The sequence below is a fragment of the Takifugu flavidus genome, chromosome 13 (assembly GCF_003711565.1).
Source record: "Takifugu flavidus isolate HTHZ2018 chromosome 13, ASM371156v2, whole genome shotgun sequence".
NCBI classification, from domain to species: Eukaryota; Metazoa; Chordata; class Actinopteri; order Tetraodontiformes; family Tetraodontidae; genus Takifugu; species Takifugu flavidus.
This window is the reverse complement of record NC_079532.1, coordinates 3,528,167-3,553,557: the sequence shown is the minus strand read 5'-3', so window position 1 is coordinate 3,553,557 and position 25,391 is coordinate 3,528,167. Positions and strand designations below refer to the sequence as shown.

The 25,391-nt window shown below is 41.3% G+C and overlaps 2 protein-coding genes and 1 long non-coding RNA gene across 5 annotated transcripts; 2 read left to right on the top strand and 1 right to left on the bottom strand.

Annotated features, from left to right (window-relative positions):
- Window positions 1-856: 856 nt before the first annotated feature.
- Window positions 857-8,230, bottom strand: slc41a2a (solute carrier family 41 member 2a). Of its 3 annotated transcripts, XM_057052218.1 has the most exons (11): window positions 8,033-8,201; window positions 7,816-7,923; window positions 7,509-7,580; window positions 7,080-7,224; window positions 6,093-6,239; window positions 5,255-5,402; window positions 4,804-4,883; window positions 4,604-4,726; window positions 3,786-3,917; window positions 3,572-3,720; window positions 857-2,643 (listed from the first exon to the last, which is right to left on the bottom strand). In XM_057052218.1, the coding sequence occupies exons 1-11, from the start codon at window positions 8,111-8,113 to the stop codon at window positions 2,467-2,469; spliced, it is 1,362 nt and encodes a 453-aa protein (XP_056908198.1). In that variant the 5' UTR covers window positions 8,114-8,201; the 3' UTR covers window positions 857-2,466. The 3 variants fall into 3 exon arrangements, with proteins under 3 accessions (XP_056908198.1, XP_056908199.1, XP_056908200.1); XM_057052219.1 differs by lacking the exon at window positions 4,604-4,726 and having other exon boundaries at window positions 8,033-8,230; XM_057052220.1 differs by lacking the exon at window positions 8,033-8,201 and having other exon boundaries at window positions 7,080-7,249; window positions 7,816-7,884.
- A 1,883-nt stretch (window positions 8,231-10,113) lies between these two features.
- Window positions 10,114-25,112, top strand: washc4 (WASH complex subunit 4). The gene is made up of 33 exons (XM_057050799.1): window positions 10,114-10,287; window positions 10,731-10,870; window positions 10,984-11,037; window positions 11,111-11,176; window positions 13,506-13,551; window positions 13,644-13,711; window positions 13,845-13,924; window positions 14,578-14,620; window positions 15,380-15,483; window positions 15,658-15,778; window positions 15,968-16,085; window positions 16,162-16,289; window positions 16,392-16,552; window positions 16,635-16,761; window positions 16,902-17,027; window positions 20,521-20,628; window positions 20,702-20,848; window positions 20,925-21,004; window positions 21,136-21,241; window positions 21,602-21,718; window positions 21,831-21,999; window positions 22,143-22,297; window positions 22,383-22,457; window positions 22,538-22,642; window positions 22,712-22,846; window positions 22,920-23,028; window positions 23,106-23,172; window positions 23,250-23,336; window positions 23,533-23,680; window positions 23,794-23,890; window positions 23,974-24,170; window positions 24,240-24,336; window positions 24,468-25,112. Exons 1-33 carry the CDS (start codon window positions 10,227-10,229, stop codon window positions 24,527-24,529), a joined length of 3,504 nt encoding a protein of 1,167 aa, XP_056906779.1. The 5' UTR covers window positions 10,114-10,226; the 3' UTR covers window positions 24,530-25,112.
- Window positions 18,859-20,414, top strand: LOC130535670 (uncharacterized). Its single transcript, XR_008953188.1, has 2 exons — window positions 18,859-19,103; window positions 19,862-20,414. It is a non-coding gene; the product is annotated as an uncharacterized LOC130535670 (long non-coding RNA).
- Window positions 25,113-25,391: the final 279 nt, after the last annotated feature.

Sequence of the window (25,391 nt, the reverse complement as noted above, 5' to 3'; positions counted from 1 at the left end):
GCGTATTTGCATGAAGAATGTGAACTTTGATCTGGCCATCTGGGAAGACAATGGAGAAGAAGGACTGTACCAACATCAAATGGGACTGGAAGAAGAGGACAAGATCATCCAAGCGGAAGGACTAGATTGGACTGTATGAGCATTGATTATTTGCATCTGTGTTTCTATAAAAGACTGGGCCAAGGGATAGTTAGGTTGTCAGACTTCATGCCCTGGCAATGGACCCTGTTATTGTAGGGTTATGAACTGGCCCGGAGCTCTGTAATATTTGTATCTTGAATTGGTTCTATGGCTAAATACATTTTGAAATTGGCATTTTTCTTCTTGAAGTCTTCATTCAAAGAACACACGGATTAGCAGTGACACACGAGAGGTATTGCGATCCAACAAGACAAGTCTTACTACATGGTTAGGTATAAATCTGGTTCTTATCAGATGATTTAATCTTACATTGGTCAAGAACCTGATTAGCTAAAGCTACACATGACTGATGATGAAGAATATGTGTAAGTATTAAGAGATTTAAGCACTGTCTTCATCCTTTAATCCAGGCTGATGTAAATTGATGGCAATAACGTAATTATGATTCCTTTATCCAGATCAAACCCACTACTTAATTGTCCTAGTAAAATTATAACTTAACTCAAAGCTAAATTATAGTTGTAAATGCAACTAGTATAGTGCCTCGTTACCATGAGGAAAAAACCCCAGATGTAGCTGGGGTTCTGGTTATCTGTGGGAAAGACCCCTGATTATGTATTGGTTTTACGTTCCAGAATGTAGTGACAGGAAGATTTCCTCCTCTTTGTGATCAGAAAAATGCACAAGTCCAAATGAACACAGGAGCTTCCAAGAGTCAAGTTCAAAACGTTTATTCTCAAAAACAGCGATGGGACAACAGAGAAGAAATGTGAGCTATCCCAAGGAAGAACTGAAAAATTTGTGTCTGTGTCTCTCTTTTATTCCTTGAAATCTGGGCGTAGGGGATCACCCCTTATGCCTATTTTTCCTATATATGTTTCGATTGGTGGTGTAGTAAAAGGTAAAGGTTTCTAAAAGCCTGTGTAAGCATGGTCAGGCAGGTCAAGAGATCATCTGATGATTGGTGTCCGCGATCAATGATTATCCAGACTAAATGTCTAATCAATTTTGCTGATCAACCCCTGTATGATTGTAAAAGTTTTCTATTATGCTTACTGGGCAGAAAAATGATGATAAAGGCCTAAAAATGTTGATAATACAGGGGGTTTCAGAGGTTGTCCACGTAAGCAAGAGATTGCCTGTTTAAAAAAAAAAATATGGAAAAGCACATTTAGCCTCTGCTAACGGTGGAAAACGGGAAAAATTGCATAATGAGAAGGAGGAGCCCGGGGAGGAGTAAACCCAGGCTCCAAATTGTATAAAAGCTGGAGATTTCTTGCTAGTTTTCAGACTTAGCCCGGGCTACTTCTCATGCATGGTGAATTGTGAATCATCAATAAACCATCATCTCACAGGAGTGCAGGGGTCACAAGAAAGGAATGTGTTTACTTAACCATATATAAGGGTCTACCGAACAAAGCACTTCGGAGATCTTCACCATCAGGACCACGAAACCTTCCTCGGACAATCTGCAGTGTTCGATTGATGCCTGACTGTTCTCTCCAATAAACATTTCTCATAACCAAGTCGGTGTCTACGAAGATTCCTTTTTCATCAGCACATCTCTACGATCACCAGAAGAAATATACCAAATCTCCTTTTTTCCATTTGTCATTTCTATTAGTGTCGGGAGTGCTTCCCTTTGTTTTTTGTTTAAAAAAAAAACAAAAAACAGGTGCAGGCTTCTTGTCTCTGTAGCTATCACACTTTGACATTGATGGACTACAAGACGCAAATGACGTCATGCAGTATACACCCCTATCACACTTCATACATTATTGAGACGGTTATGTATACATATGACTTCAGGTGATGCTCCTGGAGACATTAACCAGATCTACATTGAAACAACTCTCTTAAAACATAATCTACATATTTTGAGCCCCTATTCTTGATATGACAAATTACACTAACCACTTGTCTTTATGCTGAACAAAAATAGAAATCTTTTAAGCTAAGGGAAAAACACTACAGTAGCTTAGTGTGTGCCTATGTACCAATCTGTTGCAGTTTGACTGCATCTAAATCGTACCATTGTTTAGCCAGTTCTGGGAAAAGACCAAGGTGATTCAAGAAGATGAGGATAAAAGCTCCAAGATTTCTGTACCTCAGTGCACTCTCACCCAGGCTGAATTCTGCATTCTGCACTCTGACCAGTGTCTTTGAGACCTCAAATAAAAATATTCACATTATTGTTTCTCTGATCTGAATCATCTTTATTTCACTCTCACTGGACAGAATTTTCCACAGCAGATGCTTCCAGCTGCAATGAATATTTCTAAATATGTACATCGACATCAGTTAATAGTTGTTTTGAGTGTTACTTCATAGACTTCCGTGATCACCAACCCACCAGAGGATGAGAAAAACAAGAGAGAGGAGAGCAGTCCCTAGTAGGTCTCCAAGGGCTGTGAGATAGGGTATCGAATAACTATCTGGGTCTTTACCCCGCCGCCAAAGACAGTGGACCATACAGTCAGCTACACAAAGGAGGGAAAAGACCTGAAAGACAAACATGGCTGACACAGTAAGGCAGCTAATAACATTTAAATTATACTAAATCTAATGAAAATCACACTCATAATAATCCCAGATAAAAAATAATATTTTTGCACGAGGTCGCCAAAAGAAGAAATAAGTGACCACTGACAGCCGCCATGTTTATAGTCTTATGAAAGGGGAGAAACTCCTAAATCAAATAATGCCAAACATTCTTTGGACTACAATACCCAGCTGACTTAACAAGCCATGTGTGATGATACTTTTTTGTTTGTTTTTATGCTTTTGGGTGCTTTTTTATTTCTTAGGGTTAAAGGGGATCACTTGTAGTGAAGGGTAAAAGGAAAATTTCCATGTTAATGTTTTCCTTCCTTACAGTTGCAATGTTTGCCTTTCCAGACTAAGTTTCCATGTTAACATTTTCCTTCTTTACGGTTGCAATGTTTACCTTTGTGCTAATAGGCCTGATTGTGATAGTAACCAAGAGGTCTTTGTTTGTTCATGGCCTGAAAGTGGGGGTTTCCAAGGAGTGGGAATGGCTAAAGGACATTGTCTGTTTAAAAAAACATGGCAAAGTACACCTAACCTCTGATAAGAATACCAAAAAGTACATAATGGTGGAAAACGGGGAAAAATGGCTAAATAGAAGGAGGAGCCCGGGGAGGAGTAAACCCAGGCTCCAAATTGTATAAAAGCTGGAGATTTCTTGCTAGATTTCCGACTTAACCCGGGCTACTTCTCATGCATGGTGAATTGTCAAATGACAAATAAACCATCATTGGACCGTAAACCAGCTGACCCTGACTCATTATTCAACTTCGTCGTGGCAACTCTGCTTCAACCCATTGGCACTGGCATAGGCATTCTGACTTAGGAAAAGTGTAAGTTTATTAAGTAATCAGACAGAGAGGAAAAGCCACAACACACTCACCTGAATTACAGAGGCAGCCAAAAAGGCAGCTGTCAAGAGAAAACTTGGCATTGTTTTGGCTCCCTTCATCAGGTGTGAAGAATATAAAAAAATCAACTGGCCAGGGATCACCAGGAGGAGCAGAATCTGAGCCGATCGATGATTTAATCCTGTCACAGAATGCTATGTGTTAGATGGTCGTGGTGGAGTGTGTTTGTGTGCCTGAGTGTTTTACCTGAGCCAAAGAAAATGGAGCAAGGGTTGTAGCACTTCCTTCTATCTGCAGGAACTTCTCCAGGCAGATAATTCAGGTGTAATCCAGTAGAAATACGACTCGACTGGATGGAGACAAGGTTTCCACCAATACCTAAATAGAAAAAAAAAAAATCCAATCTCATCCTGTCTGAAGATGAGAGGATATGTGGAGTTGAGGTGAAAGAGGACAACATCGTGATTCTCGGACACTGAAACATGCCTAATATATCATAAGGGTGGGAATGGATGTGTAAAATATCAGCTGTCTGATGGCCCTTTGAAACTCAGACAACTTTGTCAACCTGCGTGCTTCATTGACAGTGCTCTTTGCTGCAAGAAACTTAATACAAGATTATGTTCAACCCTGAGCAAGGCTGTCTTCATCAAGTTGGACTAAATCTTCCTGCATTGCTGCCTAACAGGTGTAGTATATTATTTCCTTGGCTTAGAAAGGTTATGTTATTTTTTAATTAGCTGTGTTATATTAAGAGAAGACCTTGAGACATGAAGTCTACGGGATAACGAAAGTCTCTGCTCTAATGATGATCTGGCAAATGTCATAATGAGTGATTGATGAAGACTTATCTGTACACAACTGTCTCAATGATGTATGAGATGTGATAACAATGAACATAAAACACTGTATGAAGCCATTAATGCCAGGAGGTGACTGTTACGGAAGAACTAACGAAGTCTGCACCTGTTATGTTTAAAAAACCAAAGAGAAGCATCCCTGGCACCAATAAAAATTAATGATGGGAAAGAGCTCTTCCTTGCAACTCCCTCAGGAATGCTCACGTTTTTCTCTGTTGTACCGCATCTCTGTTTTGAGAATAAACTTTTTGGACTTGACTCTTCTAAGCTTCTGGCTGGCTCGCCAACTTGACGGGGAGATTTCATTCTTCTTTATATGACATTTGGCTGAATTTTAGATTAAAAGGTTTGGTACATTCTAAAGAAAAGACTCTAATAAATTTGGAACTCTTAAAAGGACTCACCATTAATGATTGGAGCATAAACTATGATTCCTGCCAGGTTTGGATCTGACACAGTCCTCTCCAGAATGACTCCTCCAATACTTAATGGAACACAAACAAAAATACATTTTTAGATGCTCAGGTTTACCTGCCCAACTAGAACGACTGGGCCTGTTTACATAAACATTAAAATCCAATCATTATCTGGTGTGCTCCAGAAATCTGATAAATGGACTGAAACATTTTAGCCAGTGTTCTAATAACAATCGTTTAGCAGATTTTTATATCAGTCATATCAACAGGTTTAATGATAGTTTGGGTAAACCAGATAGGATTAAAATCAACATAATCATCATTATTAGTAGTGGTGTTGGTAGCCGAGAGGGAAAATCCTAACAATCCAATTTATTATAAGGTAATATAATTTACATTTTTAACCCTATATCTTAATCCCTGTCAGTGAAGTCAGCACCTGCTGATAACCAGAGCTATGATGATTGGTGTCCAACCAGTGTGGAGTAGAGCCTGACTGGCTGGATGTTTTGAAGCAATGACCACCCAAAGAGGAACCAGACACAAACAGAAGAGCGCCACCAGGTACAACACCGAAGGATAGGAATCTGCAGAAGAAATAAGATCATCACTTTTGTGAACTGATGCTCCTTCGGTTGTGAACTCTGCTTCACAATCAGTTAAAACTGGCAGAAATGAGAGTATTTACAGGGGAGTTAGATGCAACTGTGCAGCTGCTGAGGAGGTCAGCTCAGGTGACCCTCTTGTGATTCTCTTTCTTGTGTGTCAACATGAGATGCTGCACAATGCCAGATATGCACTCTGATGGCTGGAGTGAAACAGATGGTCCAACCTGTTCCAGGACACAATTTCCTGACCAGTTGATATGTAACAAAACTGCACGTTTTTGCCAAAATCTTGCTACTATGTTGTAGCCAAAGGCAGAGAGAAGCATTTGGTTGAGATTAGAGAAGAGACGTGGGAACCTTAAAACAGCCTCACATAGCCAGGGCAAAATAATTAAAAGGCTCCAAAACCTTTCCTTGAATCTTTGTTTACAGCCACCACAGAGCCAGTTTGATTCCTTAAGTGAGATTATAGTTTGCCCCTTCAATTTTTGTTTCTATATATGTTCATCTTTTCATTTGAAGAATGTTCATATGGAAATGACTTCACTTAGGAATGAAGGGTTATTGTTGTTCATTACCCTATAATTGTTTTAATTTCCTTTTTAAAAAAAAAAATATATTTTTTTTTTTTGAGAGAGAGTTTGATGTGACAGTCTTCATCATTATTACCTATGTTGGAGTAAGAAAAAAAACTGCAGCCAGCCAGCAAGGCGAGAGTGAGGAGATCCCCAAAGCTGGCTGCCATTGGCGTGGCCATGTTGTCAGGGTTGAAGCCAAAACGTTTGGATCCAAAGACAAATCCCACCATGATGACACCTGGAGAGATATAAAACACACTACATAACAGCATTCTGGTGACTCTCAAATAAGGTGTTGTAAATGTGTTGATGAATTGTTATTTGCCAAAGACCATGAGACCATGCTACATGGACTGTTATTTCAGTTGATCCAAATACATTTAAAAAAAATCCTTTTTGCACTATTTTCATTCCATGACTGTTTCTGCAGTAGGTCAGCATATGTAACTGTAGTATCTGACCCGTTCTATGCAGGCTTTACGTTTGTAAGGCCGTAATGTGTTTAACTGCCAACCTAAGCACAATATCAGGACATCCTCCACATGTGTGTCCGGTGTCCTTCTTCCTTCTACAGGAACCTGTGGGCCCCTGGTGGCTCTCACTAGGAGGATGTATATCATGAAGCATCTCCACTATTCCCTTTTTTGGTCATAACTGAACAACACACCATTGAGTTGACCATACGGTATAGCGTGAGGTCATCAGAAAAGAATGTGTTTACTGGACTCTATAAGAAGTATCGAGGTAGACTCCCCGGAGTTCTTCACCATCGGGACCTCGAGACCTCCCTCGGGCATGCTGCAGCGTCCGATTGATGCCTGACTGTTCTCTCCAATAAACATCTTTGATAACCAAGTCGGTGTCTGCGAAGTTTCCTTCCTCATCAACACATCTCGGCAACCACCAGGAGAAGATTCACAACATAACAGATAGCAGCTCAGTAATATATGTAAAATTTCTTAAATGAAACAAAATCCCAAGAGGATCGAACCATTAGGAGAATAGTTGTGTCCAATAATGCTGAAATGTACCGGTATTTAAATGTGACATTCACTTGTCCCCTCTCAGGTTTTAGTACCTTGAATCAGAGAAGCCAGGAAAGACGAGGAGATACAAGCTGAACACAGGATCACTACATGCTTGAAGGCCATTTTTCCCTCTGTGGTCCAGCCGAAGACAGTTGACAGCACACAGGCTAACAGGCTGAGCATCGTGGCTTGTAACTGTAACAGGAGAGAGAGCACAAGTCTACAACTTCTGTCAAAATGATTTTGGATCCAAGGGAGTTATGACCATAAGGTCATAAATTCACTGGTTGACCATTCAACATTGATAAAAATCACCCCCCTGATACCCCCATCCCGGGGTATGCTTACACTCTTTTAGGAAGAAATATGCATTAATGTTAACAAACTTGTTGCAACAAAGATGGAAAAAGCAACAATTCTTTTCTTTCTTTCTTTTTTAACTGAATTTTGCTTGTAATTTTGCCAATGTAAAAATGTACCTGCTTGACTGCCAGATTACCGATGATCAACTTCCACTTTTCCCCGACGGATTGAAATGTTCCTGCATTCACCTAAAAACATATTTGTTAATGGCTCAGTCAAATAATTTGCCCAAGAAATTCTAACTTAAATCTAACTTATGATATGTGACATCATTTTGTAGTGAAATTGTTTAATCCGTTCATGGAGAATCATGTCTGGTTGCCTGGGCCTGCCTGATATATATATTTTTTTTTTTTTTTTTTTTTTTTTTTGAAGACTCCAACAGAGCATCTTCAGACATTAAGGTGGTAAAAGGAGGCTCACAGCAGTCGAGAGCCTGGAGGCCAGGGTCATTTCCAGGTTCCCTTTCATGCCTAATAATGCCGGGACCAGGATGAGGAGCGCTGCGATCTCTTGGAAAACATCCCAGGTCTACCATGAAAACACAATGCAGAAGAAGAACAAGAAGATGATTACACTTCCATCCTGTCTGTCTCATTGTCATCCTTCTGACCCATCAGCATCCTTTTCTTTATCTCACCTGAAGCACTTCCAGCAGCAGCCCAGCAAACACTGTGCCGAGCCCAGCCAGGAGAAATGGCACCAAAATCTGAACCAGCATGGAGCAGACCGTCTCCGCAGGTGGTCCTTCATCCGCAGTTCTCGCAGTTCTTCTGGGCCTCGATATACCATAGAGTGCGACTGGGAGAAGATAGTCTGTCTCAGTGTACTCTGGCATGTTAGGAGTGCAAATGCCTGCAGGAACGTCGCAATTGGCGCTGGGTAATGTGGATCGGATCGGTCGGCCAGTGTTTTGAGCTGCAGCAACATCCACCGGGAGCCGTTGATTTTGAGATTCTTGAACAATCATGGTGCTAAGTTGTTGAAACGTGCGTCACAATTGGCCTAGTTGGAAATAGACAATGAAAAGCATCAGACTGTCATTAAAACACATGGCAGACCTAAAAAAAATAGTAAAAACTTGTGTGGTAAATTTCTTCTGGTGGTGGTCGAGAGGTGCTGATGAAGAAGGAATCTTCGTATACACCGACTTGGTTTTAAGAGATGTTTATTGGAGAGAACAGTCGGGTATCAATCGGACGCTGCAGCTTGCCCGAGGGAGGATTTTGTGGTCCTGATGGTGAAGATCTCCAAAGTGCTTTGTTCAGTAGACCCTTATTTATGGTCAACACAATCCTTTCTTGTGACCTCATGACACAATATAACCAACCAAATGGTATAGAGTCCAGTCTGAGAGCCCAAGAGCCTGTGGACCCCTGTACTCCTTCACAGCCATTCCCCTTGGCAGATTAACAAGACATTAAATCACGAGCCCAGAAAAACATAGGTGACAGGACACAAATGGAACATGTTGAGATGGTGCCAGGATGGCTGATAAGATCTCTGAAGCTAAGATCCTCAGAGGTCAAAGTCAGGATCTGCTAGGGATCAATACACATTCTTCAGACACCACACTTGCAATGTGCAGGATTATAAACAAGTGCATTTTGGTGCAGCCTAGAAAGTTTTAAACTGTCTCCAATCATCATGACAAACTGAGTGTGTTAATACTGACTCTTAAAATCCTAAATGTTGGGTCCTGCAGAAATAATGGTTCAGGCTGTTTCCCAGATTGCCTCCATCATCATTCTTTGGGCCTGAGTCTCATCACCAACACTGAGGTTGTTGTCTGACAGAGACAACTGTGGTCAGTTTAACATTCCTGACAAATAACCAGGTGATGCAGGAGCCTGAACAATGGAACAAATATGCTCATTATAGAATTGCTGGAAGACAAGTTATATTTAATTCCTTGGTTGATTTTTTTCTTTGCTTGTATGCATGCATGCTTGTATGCATAACCAAAATTTGTTGATGGCAACAATGTTGCCATGGGAACCTGGAAGATTGATGACCACATGTGTTTGCCCTCTGCCTCCTTTCTTAAAAATATTTATTTTTTTGCATGATTAGTTAGCAGAACACTTTATGTTTTGCTCACGTATTATTTGCCTTAAAAAAATAATGATATTCAAACACTGAAGTAATTATAAATTACAATTTTTAAAAAATTCTACGCAAGAGATGCAAATATAATGACCAAGGTACTTTTGACACTTAAAATGTTACATAGAGTGGATGTTCCTATAACCAATGTAAATCCATTCATTACAGCTATTTAAACGTGTTCCCATACATTACTTAAATATTCAGAAGTTAAAAATAACAGGAAAATCCACAGTAACATTGTTAAAAGGCAAATGTTTTAAAAAGGTTAAAAACAACCTACCCTCTGAGAAAAACCATAGATGAAGAAGGCATCTATTCTCGCACTCCACAGTCAGTGTGAGTCTTCCTCTTCGCTGCAGCCTCAGTCATCTGTCAAGAAACTGTCAACACATCACACACACACACACACACACACACACACACACGCACGCACGCACGCACGCACACACACACACACACACCACACACACACACACCAGAACATAGAAAAACATTAGTTTTAAAAATGTATCCTTGTACACTATTTTCTTCCGAGTGTTTACATTTAAATTTTGTTTAAATTTAACAAGATCTTATGTTCCACATGTAAAGTGAGGATAAATAGTTCTTTTCCGCACTCGTTTTCCCATGAGCACTCGCGACAATTCACAAAATCATGAGACCTATCATGGGACCGTGTTGGTACGTCTCTTAGCATCCGTGTTTTGGGTACCTTTGCTGCCAGAATGGCGGTAGAAACGATGACACATGACTGGGAGTTTGATCGTTTTGACGACGGTTCACAGAGTAAGTACAACCATTTGGTCTGACGAGTTGGAAAAATAACTAATATCTCCCTACATTTCAATGCTAGCTTCTGTGGCTAGCTAGACGCTGTAACTCCGGGTACCGTCTATTTACTGGGGTGAATCACCTGTCAGCGTCAAAGGGAAACAAATATTCCTCCAATCGATAATTTTTAAACAATTTAATTATATCTCATTTTTTAATTGTGTTGGTTGTCTTAATGAAACAGGCCTGTAGTTACACTAAAACAAAGTTAAGGCAGCTGACAATAACATATTGTTGGGTCATATCAGCTATATTTACTATAGGTGCACTCATTGTCATTTAATATTGTGTGGCAGTTTGCTCACTGTATAAATGCAAGCGGTCAGGATTTTTCCTGTTTGATTTTTATTTATTTTTTGACATTTTGTTGTGTTTGTGTTTGATGTGATCCTGGACAGAAATACACACAGAGGTTCAGCTGAAGAACTACAGCAAGTTTCTGGAGGAATACACATCCCAGCTCAGAGGCATTGAGGAGGCTCTGGATGACACCATTGGAGATGTCTGGGATTTCACCCTGGACCCCATTGCCCTAAAAGTAACACTTAAAAAACTTAAACTTAAAAAACAGAAAGTTGTTTTTTTCCCCCATTTGTTACTATCATTATATTTGTGGAATTTGATTTTCTAACAATTCCTATTCTCCTTTAGCTTCTCCCTTATGAGCAGTCTTCTATATTGGAATTAATAAAAACAGACAATAAGGTAAATAAATATAAATCCTATAGGTTGAGCTTTTAAATTGTTTTGATACCTGCTATTTTTATACTATCTGCAGGTTTTAAATAAAGTCATAACAGTTTATGCTGCTCTCTGCAGTGAAGTGAAAAAGCTTAAGTATGAGGTAAGCATCTGCCGTGCACGTTCCAACCTGAAACACACGCTCATTATTCAGAGTTTACATATAACTGCACAATTATGTTGAGATTAGTTTTGAATAAGCGGCTGTAACTGAAATGGATTGGAGTGAAGGTCAGCACTACAGAATAGATCAACTGGTTAAAACTGGATAAAAGGTTTGATCTGTTTGATGAGTTGATCTTGTGTAGCTATCTAGTGTATTTCTTTCCTTAGCTTAAAAGTTTATGTTTCTAGTTTAGCTTAAAGGCATAGGGTTAATGTCTCCAATAAGTTTTATCTAACAAGAATGTGGCTAAGAACATGTGATTTATGTTTCATGTAAGTTCTGAGCCAAGAGGAATATGGTTATTGTATCCAAGAGTTTCAGTTCTATACATGTGTGCATTCCACTCAGTGAAATATAATTTAATGGTGTATGATGTACGTAGTCAGTGGCTGATAGCTGCATTGTCATCTTAAAGTGCAGGTGAAAGTCCCCAAATTAGATCTGAGGGGCACTAAGGAATCCAGCACCTGACATATCTTTTTAAAAAACCAAAGTGATGCAGACACCAAAAGAAATGGAACATGGGAGAAGAGGTAGACAGATGGAGAAGCCGTCATTATTTCGGACACCAAGAAAAGGTTTATGATGAGATCGTATCAAAGTAATCCACCAATGGGAACAAACTAAGTAAAATTATATAAGCAAAAGAGGTGTGAGGGGTGGTCCCCTACGCTCAGATTTTAAGGTAGACACAAGCTTTGGGTTTTTAGTTCTTCCTTGGAGCTCCCTTGAGATTGCTCACGTTTCTTCTCTGTTGTACATCGCTGTTTTTTGGGGGGAATAAACGTCTTGGACTTGACTCTTGAACTCTTCTGCTCACTTGCGTTTTTCTGATCACGAAGACGAGGAAATCTCCATGTCAGCCTCAAGACCTAAAATCAGGTGCTGTCCTCAAACAAATGCATATTTCCTTTCAATAAAATATTTAAAAGCAATATTTTTGGCCAAAGTGATGTGGCGTTTTTCACGTCTTCACCATAAGAAAAGTAGGCTGAGTCCAAGTGAGCACAGGAGTTCAGAAGAGTCAAGTCCAAAACCTACAAATGTGAACATCCCCAAGGGGGCACCAAGGAAGTGCTTAAAACCAATGCTTGTGTCTCATTTTTTATACCTTAAAACTCCTTTTGCTCTTGTAAGTTTATTTAATTAATTTCTATTAGTGAATTAATTTGGCACAATAAAAAAATCCAGATTCTTTCAAGGCCCAGAGACTAGTGCAGCATCAAAAGGGACTTGGTACTAATAGTTAAAGTGCCGCTTGACGTCAAAGGTTACAGAAATAAGAGTCGGGTAGATTAAAGATACTGTAAAAATTACATGGAAGAGTCAAGCACATAATTAATGTATTAATAAAACTTTGCAGACTACATGGAAGAGTCAGACACATTATATTAAAGTTGTGTTCTGACACAGATGCTGTAGTGAAGAAAGGTAACGGGCATAAGGCGTCAGAGGCAAAATGTGCGGATGTAATATTTAACCTTTGAGTTAACGATTAGACCTTCGTAGTTAATGATTATGCAGACAAAACGTACTAGCCATTGTCACTGTTTGAGCACCTCCTATATGTATACGTGTCACTACTTGAATGTATGCTTTGAGATGGAAAGTCCGGGGAAGTTATCAGAGGGTTAATGGAAAGTATGGGAGTAGCCAAGGCATGGTCTGTTGAGTCTGTTTAAAAAAAAACATGTAAGGTACACCTGACTTCTGAAGTAGGGAAAAAGGTACTTAACGGTGGAAAATGAGTAAAAATAGCTAACCAGAAGGAAGAGCCCGGGGCGGGGTAGCCCCAGGCTCCAAATAGTATAAAAGAAGGACAATTCTTGTCAGTATTCAGACTTAACCCGGGCTACTTCTCATGCATGGTGAATAGTGGATCGACAATAAACCATCGTTTGGATCGTGAACCAGCTGACCCTGACTCATCATTCGACTTTGTTGTGGTATCCCCGCACTTCAATTCATTGGCACTGGCATAGGTATATTGATTTAATAAAAACATAAGTTTGAGTGTTTTAGCGTAGGGGAAAATCCACTACAATGCATAAATCTGATACTTGAAGCTAAGAAGAAAGACACTACAGAAATGCAACATGCATTTTGCATATGGGTTTGTGTTTAAGCCATCTGTTATAATGGTGTCAGACATATAGAATAGTGCCAACACACTGGTAAAACTGTATTGTTTGATCTGCAGTAACAAAATGAAATTTAATGTGGTTTTATGTTATTTCGCCCCTGATTTATCTTTATCTTATCTCAGGCAGAGACCAAGTTCTACAGTGGTTTATTATACTATGGAGAGGGAGGTAAACCGTTTCTACATGAATTTATTCTAGATTTTAATACATTGTTAATTAATAAATTGATACAAAGATGCAAATGCACATTTGTGTCACAGTGTCTGACACCAGTATTGTTGAAGGAGAGCTGCAGATTCAAATGGGCAGATTCATCTCATTCCTTCAGGTAAAATAATATAACTAATTTTTAAATTTATAGAAATATATATGTGTGTGTGTGTGTGTGTGTGTGTATACACACACTTTGAAGTATTTTAATTACAGATAACATTATAATTTCTTTTGTTTCTCTTGGATAGGAGTTATCATGTTTTGTATCAAGATGTTATGAAGTGGTGGTCAACATTGTTCACCAGCTGGCTGCCCTCTACAATAACAAGTAAGATGCAGTGTCGTCGAATCCTTACTCAAATCCTCAGAAGTGTATTCAGGCAGGCGCACCAACAAAGTTCACCACATAAGTTGAGACCAAACGTACTCTGCCGCGCTGACCCGGAGACTCTCACTCTACTCCAGCGTTGTCTCTTTTTATTAAAATACAGACATGGTTACACAGCAGGAGACATATCTTAGTTACATAGACTGCATCAGCAACACTACTCACACAGGCAGGGGTGAGTTTGTCCTTGCCGGGTCACATTGCTCATGTTTTGACGACACTTTTTTTTTACCATGGTACCGTATCACACATGTCCAAGGCCATGTGGGTGCAGAGGCGTCTTTGACTTCATTCTCAGCATACGCAGAGGCGCACAGGCCTGACCAGCCTAACCTAAGCAGATATCACACATTATTGTTTTGTCCTCCTTACTAAACATGCTGACACACAGACCTGTTCCCTCACTCCACTTTACCACTTTTAATCCTTCTCGTATTACATACGAAACTACTCTCTTCTACTTTTATTAGAATAACAATAACATAATAATGCAATTAACGATATTTCACCACAGCAGCAACTACAACTTCACTTACTCTTAGTAATAACTGAATGCCCACATTAAAAAGCTGTGTGTTTTTCCTCCTGTGTAGGGGTCCACCAAAGGTTATTGAGTCATCTGGTGTCCATTTTCAGGTGAGTGATAACGGGACAGTTCACCCAAACCTGAATAATCCCTTTTAAATTCACACCCACGGCTTCAACCCTGTTCCCTGAAGAGAATTGTGTTTATCTTGTTACCATATGTTCTACCATATGTTTCTGTTTTCTGTTAGAAGTAGTTTAGAAGTTGGTAGAATTGGGATGGTAGAATCGTTAGCAAGTGTAATAAAGATCAGTGACCCTTCCTTGACATGATTGTTGTTTAGACAGTTGGAATCAGGAGGAGACACTCAGACGGGGAGTGTTAAACAGACATTGTAAAACGTGACAGCATAGTTTACTGGTGTTGATAGTTCCTCTGCAAGAACTGTCAACTTTGACCTGGCCATTTGGGGAACAACAGGGAACAAGGACCGGACCAGCGTCCAATGGGACTGAAAGAAGAAGACAAGGTCATCCAAGCGGAAAGACTGGATTGGACTGGATTAGCATCAATAATTTACATCTGTGTTTCTATCTTGAATCTTTGAATGAAGACTTCAAGAAGAAAAATGCCAATTTCAAAATGTATTTAACAAATAGAACCAATTCAAGATACAAATATTACAGAGCTCCAGGCCAGTTCATAACCCTACAATCCTGTAGTGCCATTCAGGTGTCTCTGTTAAATGTGAAAATGGTGCCAGCTACTAGTAGCTGTTGTTAATTATATAAGATGTAATATTAATTGTTATCTTGTCAGCATTATAACTAACTTGGATTTGTATAAACCATTCTGTATTCCCCTTGCAGGTCGTATACGAACACCTTGGGGAGTTGTTGGTTGTGCTTCTTACACTGGATGAAATTATGGAAAATCATGCCACACTGAAGGATCATTGGAAGATGTATAAAAGGTACAGACACACAGAAACCAGCACTGAGTCAAAAGGTTCTCAAAGATTTTGGCATATTTAACATTACTGTAAAACTGACTATTATCTGTAATTGCACAGTGACAGTCATTGTGGTGTTATATTTGAGTATGTTTAAATCTGTTTAAATTTTCTGCTTTAATGCCCAATTATTAGGTTGTTAAAATCTGTGCACCACAACCCTGGAAAGTTCTCTATCCCTGAAGAGAAGCTGAAACCTTTTGAGAAACTTCTGCTTAGGCTTGAGGGACAACTCCTGGATGGCATGATACTGCAGGTGTGTGTGTGGGCGTGTGTGTGTGTGTGTGTGTTTAAGGGGGAAAAAAATTCTAATTTATTGTGTGTGGTGTGTGTGTGTGTGTTTAATTTATTTGTTTGTTGAAGGGAACCCCAGTGATGTGTTTTATTTCTGCAGTTGAGGACTGTTCGCACCATTAACCCTGTGATGCACATCTCTTTTTAACAGGCCTGTTTGGAGCAGAGGTTCGATGCTGAAGTGGTCACTGTCTCAAAAAACGGTGCCTTTGCTGAGGAGTTTGCCTTCAATATTCGCACCATCTTCACTAGTGTTGAGTCAAAAATTGGTCCGTTTCTGTTTTTTGGATTATTTGTTTGATTTTCTTGAGACATTTTTCAAGTAAAGTCCATTTGTACTTGCAGGTGAACCATCGGAGATTGACCAGAGAGATAAATATTCTCTCATCTGCGGTCTGTTTGTGCTTCACTTCCACATTTTCAGGACTGTGGACAAGAAGCTTTACAAATCATTGCTGGATATCTGTAAAAAGGTGGGTTATTGTTTTTGCTGCCTCTCCCCACAGCTCGTCTTTATCAGTCTTTTGTCCAAAGTCATGCCTGTCGCATTGATGAATGTTTTCGTCTTCCTCTAGGTTCCCGCCATCACACTGACTGCAAACATCATCTGGTTTCCTGACACTTTTCTTATCAATAAGGTCCCAGCCGCGGCGAAACTGATGGATAAGAAAAGTCTGCAAAGCATCCGAGCACAGAGAGACGCCTACCTTCTGCAACGATCTCAGACACTGACAAAGTCCGTGGTGCCAGATCACATTCATCTTTAATCTGTCAAAGTAAAATGTTCATTTTCAGAATCAAAACACATCCTTTTTCAGGGACGTTCAGTCTTATTACGTGTTTGTGGCATCGTGGATGATGAAGATGGAGTCCATATTGTCCAAAGAGCATCAAAACGACAAGCTGACAGAAGACCTTAACAGCAGATGTAATGTGTTCGTGCAGGTACTTTTTAAATCAAGATTTTTATGTATTTTTTTTTTTAATCACAACAGTAGAAACTTTATTTAAAAATTCATATGTGGTGTGTAGATGTATAAAATGGCTTCACTAATGGTTCCTTCTGTGTTTTGTGCTCCTCACAGGGTGTCCTGTATGCATATAGCATCGGCACCATTATTAGAACCACAATGAACATGCACATGTCAATGCAGCGGCCCATGACCAAAACGTCTGTCAAAGCTCTGTGTCGCCTGGTGGAATTGCTCAAGGTGTGTGTCAGTGTCTGTCTGTGCTACATGATTTTGGTTGGTCCTCACTACTTCAAAGGACTGTTTGAGGGTTGGTCTTTAAAGTTAAATTGCACACACAGGCTACAAGGAATATGATAAGAATGAAAAATTAAATGGAAGGTAAACCATGTTTTTCCAATGATGCATTGAGTTTGTTTAGTAAAATTATTGCTGTTAGAAAATGTACTTTAGTTGTAAATGCAAATAGTATAGTTTTAGGCGTATGCATCATGTTTATCTGTGACAGTGAGAAAAACTCCAGATGTAGCTGAAGCCATTGTTGTAAATCTTCTCCTGGTGGTAGCCGAGATGTGTTGATGAGGAAGGAATCTTCGCAGACAGCGACTTGGTTATCAAAGATGTTTATTGGAGAGAACAGTCAGGTATCAATCGAACACTGCAGTTTGTCCGAGGGAGGTTTCGCGGTCCCGTTGGTGAAGAACTCCGAGGCGTCTACATCGACACCTCCTTCTTATACAGTCGAGTAAACACATTCTTTACTGATGAGCTCACGCTATACCGTATGGTCAACCCAATGGTCTGGTGTTCAGTTATGACCAAAAAAGGGAATAGTGAAGATGCTTCATGCTATACATCCTCCTAGTGAGAATCACCGGGGGCCCACAGGCTCCAGTGTTGTCTTTTAGCAGCTCCTATTACCTAAAGGAAGAAGACACCGGACACACATGTGGAGGATGTCCTAATATGGTGCTTAGGTTGGCTGTTAAACACATTACGGCCTTACAGATGTAAAGCCTGCATAGAACGGGTCAGATACTACACCATATATAGATTACATGAATGTAAAATGTAGCTTAGTATTGTCGGATCTACAGCAAGATCGTCCAGCCCTACATGTCCTTGCATCTTCATTCATCAGTCAGGACAGATCACACTGGGTTAGATAGTTTATTGGCAAATTACAAAGCTTCAAGTGTAGTGGATTTTCCCCTACGCTAAAACACTCAAACTTATGCTTCTATTAAGTCAATATACCTATGCCAGTGTCAAACGAATCAAAGTGCGGGGATACCACAACAGGGTCGAATGATGAGTCAGGTTCAGCTGGTTCACGATCCAAATGATGATTTATTGCAGATCCACAATTCACCATCCATGAGAAGTAGCCCGGGCTAAGTCTGATCATTGACAAGAATTGCCCTTCTTTTATACTATTTGGAGCCTGGGGCTACCCCGCCCCGGACTCCTCCTTCTGGTTAGCTATTTTTTACTCATTTTCCACCATTAAGTACCGTTTATTACACTTATCAGAAGTCAGGTGTACCTTACATGGTTTTTTTTAATAGGCACCTTCCTGTTCAAACAGGCAGCCTCCCATCTTTTGTTTAACCCTCTGATAACTTTCCCGGACTTCCCATCTCATAGCAAACATTCACTACAGTGACATGTGTACATCAAATAGTGACATGCATACATACAGCAGGTGTTCAAACAGTGATAATGACTCGTATACATTTCTCATACGCTTTACCTGTCTAATCATTATGACTCGTATACATTTCTCATACGCTTTACCTGTCTAATCATTATGACTCGTATACATTTCTCATACGCTTTACCTGTCTAATCATTAACTAAAAGGGTCTATCCATTGCACTCATTAACTACGACGGTCTACTCATTAGATCAAAGGTTAAATACAACAACCACACATTCTGCCTCTGTTGCCTTATGCCTGTTACCCTTTTTCACTACACAAGGTCTCTTCAAGCACAAAGCCTGTCTGTCAGATCGGTTCCCTGAAAGACTAGTTAGGTCTAGGTCGCATTCATCTTATACGGTTCAAGTGTCATTGTCATTAACCCCTCCCAATTAGCTGACATCTGGATGTAATCTATTTAGACAGAGCTTGTTGCCTTGGCCTTCTGTTCAACTTACTGACAATGTAACATTAGCATTGCAAACACAGAATTTCGTGCATCTTGTCATTTAACTCAACCTGTGCCACTTGAGCTATTAATCACATGGGCCACTGTGGTATATTTCTTCTGGTGGTAGTTGAGAGGTGTTGATGAGGAAGTGTAGTAAAAAAGGGTAAAAGGCATAAGGCGTCAGAGGCAAAATGTGTGGTTTTAATATTTACCCTTTGATCTAGTAAGTAGACCTTGTGATTAAGGCAGTTGAGTGGTTAAAATTACATATAGAATCATGAGAAGTTAGAGAGCCAACATAACCTATGTGTGACCCATACTTAGCCTATGCATGAACCATACTTGATGTACGAGCTGTCACTATTGCTGTTTGACTACCGGCTGTATATGCATGTCACTATTTGAACACCAGCGGTAAATTGCTATGTATATGTGTCCCTGTTTGAACACGTGCTGAAGCTAACAAAGGGTTAATAGAAAAGTAGGAGGGTAGCCGAGGTATGGTCTGTTTGAATAAGGAGGCGTCTGTTTAAAAAAAACCCTGTAAGGTACACCTGACTTCTGATAAGTATGTTAAATGGTACTTAAGGGTGGAAAATGGGTTAGAAGTAGCTAACTGAAAGGAGGAGTCCGGGGCGGAGTAGCCCCAGACTCCGAATAGTATAAAAGATGGGTGATTCTTGTTAGACTTCAGACTTAGCCCGGGCTACTTCTCATGCATGGTGAATTGTGGATCGACAATAAACCATCGTTTGGATCGTGAACCAGCTGACCCTGACTCATCATTCGACTTTGTTGTGGTATCCCCGCACTTCAATTCATTGGCACTGGCATAGGTATATTGACTTAATGAAAACATAAGTTTGAGTGTATTAGCGTAGGGGAAAATCCACGACAGAAGGAATCTTCGCATACAAACAGTCAGGTATCAATCAGACGCTGCAGTTTGGCCGAGGGAGGTTTCATGGTCCAAATGGTGAAGATCTCTGAAGTGCTTACTTCAATAGCTCCTTCTTATATGGTCAAGTAAAGACATTCTTCTTTGATATATACGGTAGCCAACCAAATGGTGTATATATAGCCAACCAAATGGTATAGATTCCAGTTATTACCAACAATGGAAGTCCTCATGGTGCACATCCTCATGTGAAGAACAATCAGGAGCCTCTGGGCAACAGCATCCCCCGCTTAGCAGCTGCTCATACAAAAAACAAGACATCCTTTAAGAGCTAATGAAAAGGCAAAGGTCACAGGCCACACATGGAACATATCCTGAGATGGTGCAAGGCTGGCTGAAAAAAAAGTTGAGGTCTTACAGAGGTCAAGGCCTGCAGACAAAAGAGATACAGGCTTCAGATACTACACCACATTCTGACAATGACAATATACTTCCTGTGTGTACCTTCACATAATGATCTGAGATGGAGTCGCCATTTGTCTGATCTGAATCATCTTTATTTCACTCTCACTGGACTTACAAAAAAACATTTCTACAATTCGCAATTTTAAGTATAAATCCTCACAAAGATGGAAGTGTGTGTGTGTTTACATGGTTCTGATGCATGTGTGTTCACCTCCAGGCAGTGGAGCACACATTCCACAGGCGGTCCATGGTTGTAGCAGACTCTGTCTCTCACATCACCCAGCAGCTGCAGTCACAGGCCCTCAACGCCATAGGTGTCGCCAAGGTGAATGACGGCAACTTGTTTCCCATCAGAATAGCTATTTCAATGAAAATCCCAACTGTTTCCTTTCTTTCAGAAAAGGGTGATCTCTGACAAAAAGTACAGCGAACAGCGGCTCGATGTTCTTTCCAGTTTGGTGCTGGCAGAAAACGCTCTTAATGGACCGAGCACAAAGGAGCGGCTGCTGGTGGTGTTCCTGGCACTGTGTGTCGGCACTCAGCTGGTGTGTTCTGCGTTCATCTGTGTCCGCTCCCTCCTATTGTACGCGTTACTTAACATGTGAAACATCTGTCTCGTAGAAAACCTTTAAAGACGAAGAGCTGCTGCCGCTGCAGCTTGTTCTGAAGAAGTTGGAACTGATCAGCGAGTTAAGGGAAAGGTGGGTTGACATCATTCCTGGTGCTGAGAGAAGAACAGACTAAACACCGAGTGTCTCTGCCTCCATATCAAACATTTATTACTAGCAATCGCGCTCTATGCTAACCTGAACTGATTTCCTTTATCTCTCAGGGTCAAGCTGCAGTGCGACTGTAGCTTCCTTTACTGGCACCGAGCTGTGTTTCCCATCTACCTTGATGATGTGTATGACAATGCTGTAGATGCAGCACGAATACATGTGAGTTGTGTTGTGCTGTTTCACCACTGCTGGTTGTTGTGGAGACTGAATATAAAATTGGAGACAAACAGCAGTGAATGGACGGTGGTCTGATTTTTTTTGTTACAGTTAGCAGACACAGGTTGGTGGACAAAAAGCTGTTTTAACAGAAGCTTCTGGGAAAATCTTACTTTTTAGTTACAACCACAAAATGTACATAAACATGATTACTTTCAACTTAAGTTGGCGGTAGAAAAGCGACGGGTGGCGTTCAAGCAAGACTCAAACCTGTACAAAATCATGTTGTTTCCTTCCTACTCAGTATTTTGAAATAACTTTTTTCCCCTCATCCTCTCTTGATTGGCTTTCCCGTGGTCACAGTACATGTTTAGTGCACTGAGGGACAGCGTGCCCTCAATGTTGCATGCCAAACACATGGAGTCATGTGATCAGCTGCTGGAGAGCTATGACAAAGAGATCATGGACGTGTTCAACGAGGTGAGAAGAGACGAAATAAACCAGGGTGTGGTGTCAGAGCGACGCCTCCGTGAAATACCTAATTCAGGTCAAAACTTTGACCTCCCCATTCTTTTTTTTTGACCTGCCACAGCACTTGCTGGACAAGCTGTGTAAGGAGATCGAGAAAGACCTGCGTCTGTCTGTGCACACCCACCTGAAGCTGGACGACAGGAACCCTTTCAAAGTCGGCATGAAGGACCTGGCTCACTTCTTCTCCCTCAAACCGATTCGATTCTTCAACCGCTTTATCCACATCAAAGGTGCTGGTATTTCCTTTTCATTCATGTGGTGTTTGACTGTAATAAGGACGTTTTATCCCTGTGGTCAACACCGAAGGGAACAAGGTCTGCTCTATAATACTGGCAGTGCTGAGGCTGAAGCCATAACCTCTCCTCCCCTGTAGCCTACGTGACCCACTATCTAGACAAGACCTTCTACAACCTGACCACGGTAGCGCTCCACGACTGGGCCACCTACAGTGAGATGAGAAACCTGGCCACGCAGCGCTACGGGCTCCCCATGACGGAGGCACACCTGCCTAGCCAGACCCTGGAGCAGGTTTTGTGTTACTGCTCACCACTGATTAGGTTTTTATTAAGGTGACACATGGTCCGCTAACTGCCTTTTAACACGATCTCCTCAGGGTTTGGATGTACTGGAGATCATGAGGAATATTCACGTCTTTGTCTCACGGTACCTTTATAACCTCAACAACCAGGTGGGTCCTGTTCCTTCGCTGTCTTTATGTTAAACCGAGCATTTGTCTCCGTGTCCTAAACTGCATTTTCTTTCTTGAAGATTTTCATTGAGAAGGCAAGTAACAATAAGCACTTGAACACCATCAACATCCGTCACATCGCCAACTCCATCCGGACCCACGGCACAGGCATAATGAACACCACGGTAAGTGGACAGGAAGGCGTCGGTGCCTTTGCCCCTCAGATCTGACCGCTTGTTGGTTTGTTCCATCAGGTTAATTTTACCTACCAGTTCCTGCGGAAGAAGTTTTACATATTCAGCCAGTTCATGTACGATGAGCACATCAAGTCCAGACTCATCAAGGACATCCGATTCTTCAGAGAAACAAAGGATCAATCTGATCAGAAGGTAGGAGGACCGGGCGGGGTTGATCTGTGTAGTCAGTCCCTGACCTTTTAGCCACCTGTTGTTTTTATTGTAGTATCCATTTGAGCGGGCAGAGAAGTTTAACCGTGGCATCAGGAAGCTGGGCATCACTCCTGATGGACAGAGCTACCTGGACCAGTTCAGACAGCTCATCAGCCATATCGGTGAGGCCGATTTAGATCGAGGTTTTGGCTCACAATCTACCGACAGCACATCTGCATGTTACGCCACCTACTTTCAGGGAACGCCATGGGCTACGTCCGAATGATCCGCTCCGGAGGCCTCCATTGTTGCAGCAGTGCTATCAGGTACTGAGAGCTGTTTTTGCCCTTTGGGCTGTTTATGACATGTTTGCCACTGGAGGTGTTTTTTTCTGTATCTCAAGGTTTGTTCCCGACCTTGAGGACATCGTCAACTTTGAAGAACTGGTGAAGGAGGAAGGATTATCGGAGGAGACACAGAGAGCTGCCAGGTATTAAACAAACTCCACAGACTGGGATTCTTGTTCCAGTGTCTCCTATAGTTGATGTTTGCGGCACATAGTGTGACCTATTTCTGCCAATGTTCAATAGGAAGGTATTTTGTCATTCACCCACAACGCCTGTAGGGGGCGCTACAATACAATGTAAGACAACTATTCTATGCACACATTTTTCTTTTTTCCCCAGTGTTCTAGATTCAGTTTTGGGGGACTTGACCAGCAACTCTGCAGAGGGGACTGAGTATTTCAAGATGCTGGTTGCTGTATTTGCCCCTGAGTTCCGCAGTGCCAAAAACATGCACCTGAGGAACTTCTACATGATTGTACCCCCACTGGTTGGTTCAAGGACACTTCATTTGTTTTTTGTGTTACCACCTGCTCTGTGTTTGTGGGATTTGCATCCCGTGCAGCAGTTTTAAATTGTAAAAATCACAAATCCCTCCTGTAGACGGTGAACTTCGTGGAACATTCCATCAGCTGCAAAGAAAAACTCAACAAGAAGAACAAAACTGGAGCTGCTTTCACAGACGATGGCTTTGCAATGGGTATGTTGCAGTATGAACTGAATGGCCATCACTGGAGCAGCACTCGTGCTCCTTTCTGATGGCTGCACCCCTCGATCTTACAGGTGTGGCCTACATACTGAAGCTGCTGGACCAGTACTTGGAGTTTGACTCATTGCACTGGTTCCAGTCCGTCAGAGATAAGTACAGGAAAGAAATTAACGCCGTGGTGAAGGAGCAGAACATCCAATCCACAAGCCAGGATGAAAAGTTGCTGCAAACGATGAATCTCACTCAGAAGCGGCTGGACATATACCTACAGGTACATTCGGAATCTCAGATGATCCTCAGGCAGATTCTAAAGGCCTACCTCACACCCCTTTCTCCTCAGGAGTTTGAGCTGCTCTACTTCTCACTAAGCAGTGCCCGGATCTTCTTCAGAGCAGACAAGACGGCGGCCGAGGAGTCCCTGGAGAAGAAAGACAAGGGTGAGGAGGAGGCGGCGTGATAACTGATGGCCTCTTTAATTATGTAAAATCCTCATACAGGCTTTTCTTAGCCATGCCAGTAATGAATGATGACCGCTGTGCTTCTACATCCGCCTTTCTGCTCCCAATAGATGAAGCTGCCAGAGGAGGGGCTTCAGCCAGTTCCACACCGGCCGAGCCCGCCACAAAGTGACCCTCACTGTGACCCTCGCCGAGCGTTAGCGTCAGACATGTACAGAAGACCTCCTGCGGCAGAGCTCTCTGGAGCATGCTTAGGTGTGTAATTCAGGGAGAGACAGCCCAGACTCCCCTGACACAGAGACTGATTTAGTTAGAGAAATGCGACGTTCCCCTTTTATCTCCAGAAACGCCAGCTCTGGAGCGATGACGCCGGCTAACACACTCAGACTGGATTTGTAGCATTTATACCAACAGGTGGTGTGAAAGTGAAACTCTTGTCTGCCTTTTGATACTCGTCTGAGCTGAATTATTTTTCTACAGTAGAAGCCTCGGCCGCGTGTCCTCTAATAGAGACTAATTTGCATCTCAGTTTTATTACGTGGTATTTCTTTGTTGCAAAACGCTATCTGTGACTTACTGTTCATGGCCTTCGAATGGTAGCTTTGCTCATATTTTTGTGTAATCCTAGGAGAGCAATGACCATCTGAATGTTTTCACTGTATAATCATCTTGCTACTAAACTTGTTTTTGTCCTTTTCATGAGTTGTCTGAAATGTCCACGTGCCTTTTTCTGGATAAAGTTTCTTCATCCTCGAGTTGGCAGTTACGTTCTTCCTGTTTTTGCTACATTTGAGAGGTAACTTGGTTAGTTCTAGTACAGGGTTTCATTACTTTAACTTTTTAAAAATCCAGATTGAGCTGAATGTTGACGATAAGAATAAAAGCCAGTCGGGATGCTAACGTGTACACGTCATTTAAAGACGACCTTATTCTGGAGGAGCATAACTGACCTTTTGGGGGAGCATAAATCACGCACACACGGGTCCAGGAAAGCCTTTTCTGCTTTAATACAAACATCAGAAGTTGTTCACTTC

What these genes read in the sequence shown, in the direction of transcription:
- slc41a2a (XM_057052218.1), bottom strand. Translation starts at nt 8,113, where the DNA reads ATGCTGGTTCAGATTTTGGTGCCATTTCTCCTGGCTGGGCTCGGCACA. An exon ending in TTATGCTCCAATCATTAATG is followed by an intron (nt 4,727 to 4,803) that starts GTGAGTCCTTTT and finishes TCTAAAATTCAG; the next exon opens with CCAAATGTCATATAAAGAAG. An exon ending in CTCCATTTTCTTTGGCTCAG is followed by an intron (nt 3,721 to 3,785) that starts GTAAAACACTCA and finishes ATTCTGTGACAG; the next exon opens with GATTAAATCATCGATCGGCT.
- washc4 (XM_057050799.1), top strand. Translation starts at nt 10,227, where the DNA reads ATGGCGGTAGAAACGATGACACATGACTGGGAGTTTGATCGTTTTGAC. An exon ending in TAATAAAAACAGACAATAAG is followed by an intron (nt 11,038 to 11,110) that starts GTAAATAAATAT and finishes TACTATCTGCAG; the next exon opens with GTTTTAAATAAAGTCATAAC. An exon ending in ATCAGCGAGTTAAGGGAAAG is followed by an intron (nt 21,005 to 21,135) that starts GTGGGTTGACAT and finishes TTTATCTCTCAG; the next exon opens with GGTCAAGCTGCAGTGCGACT.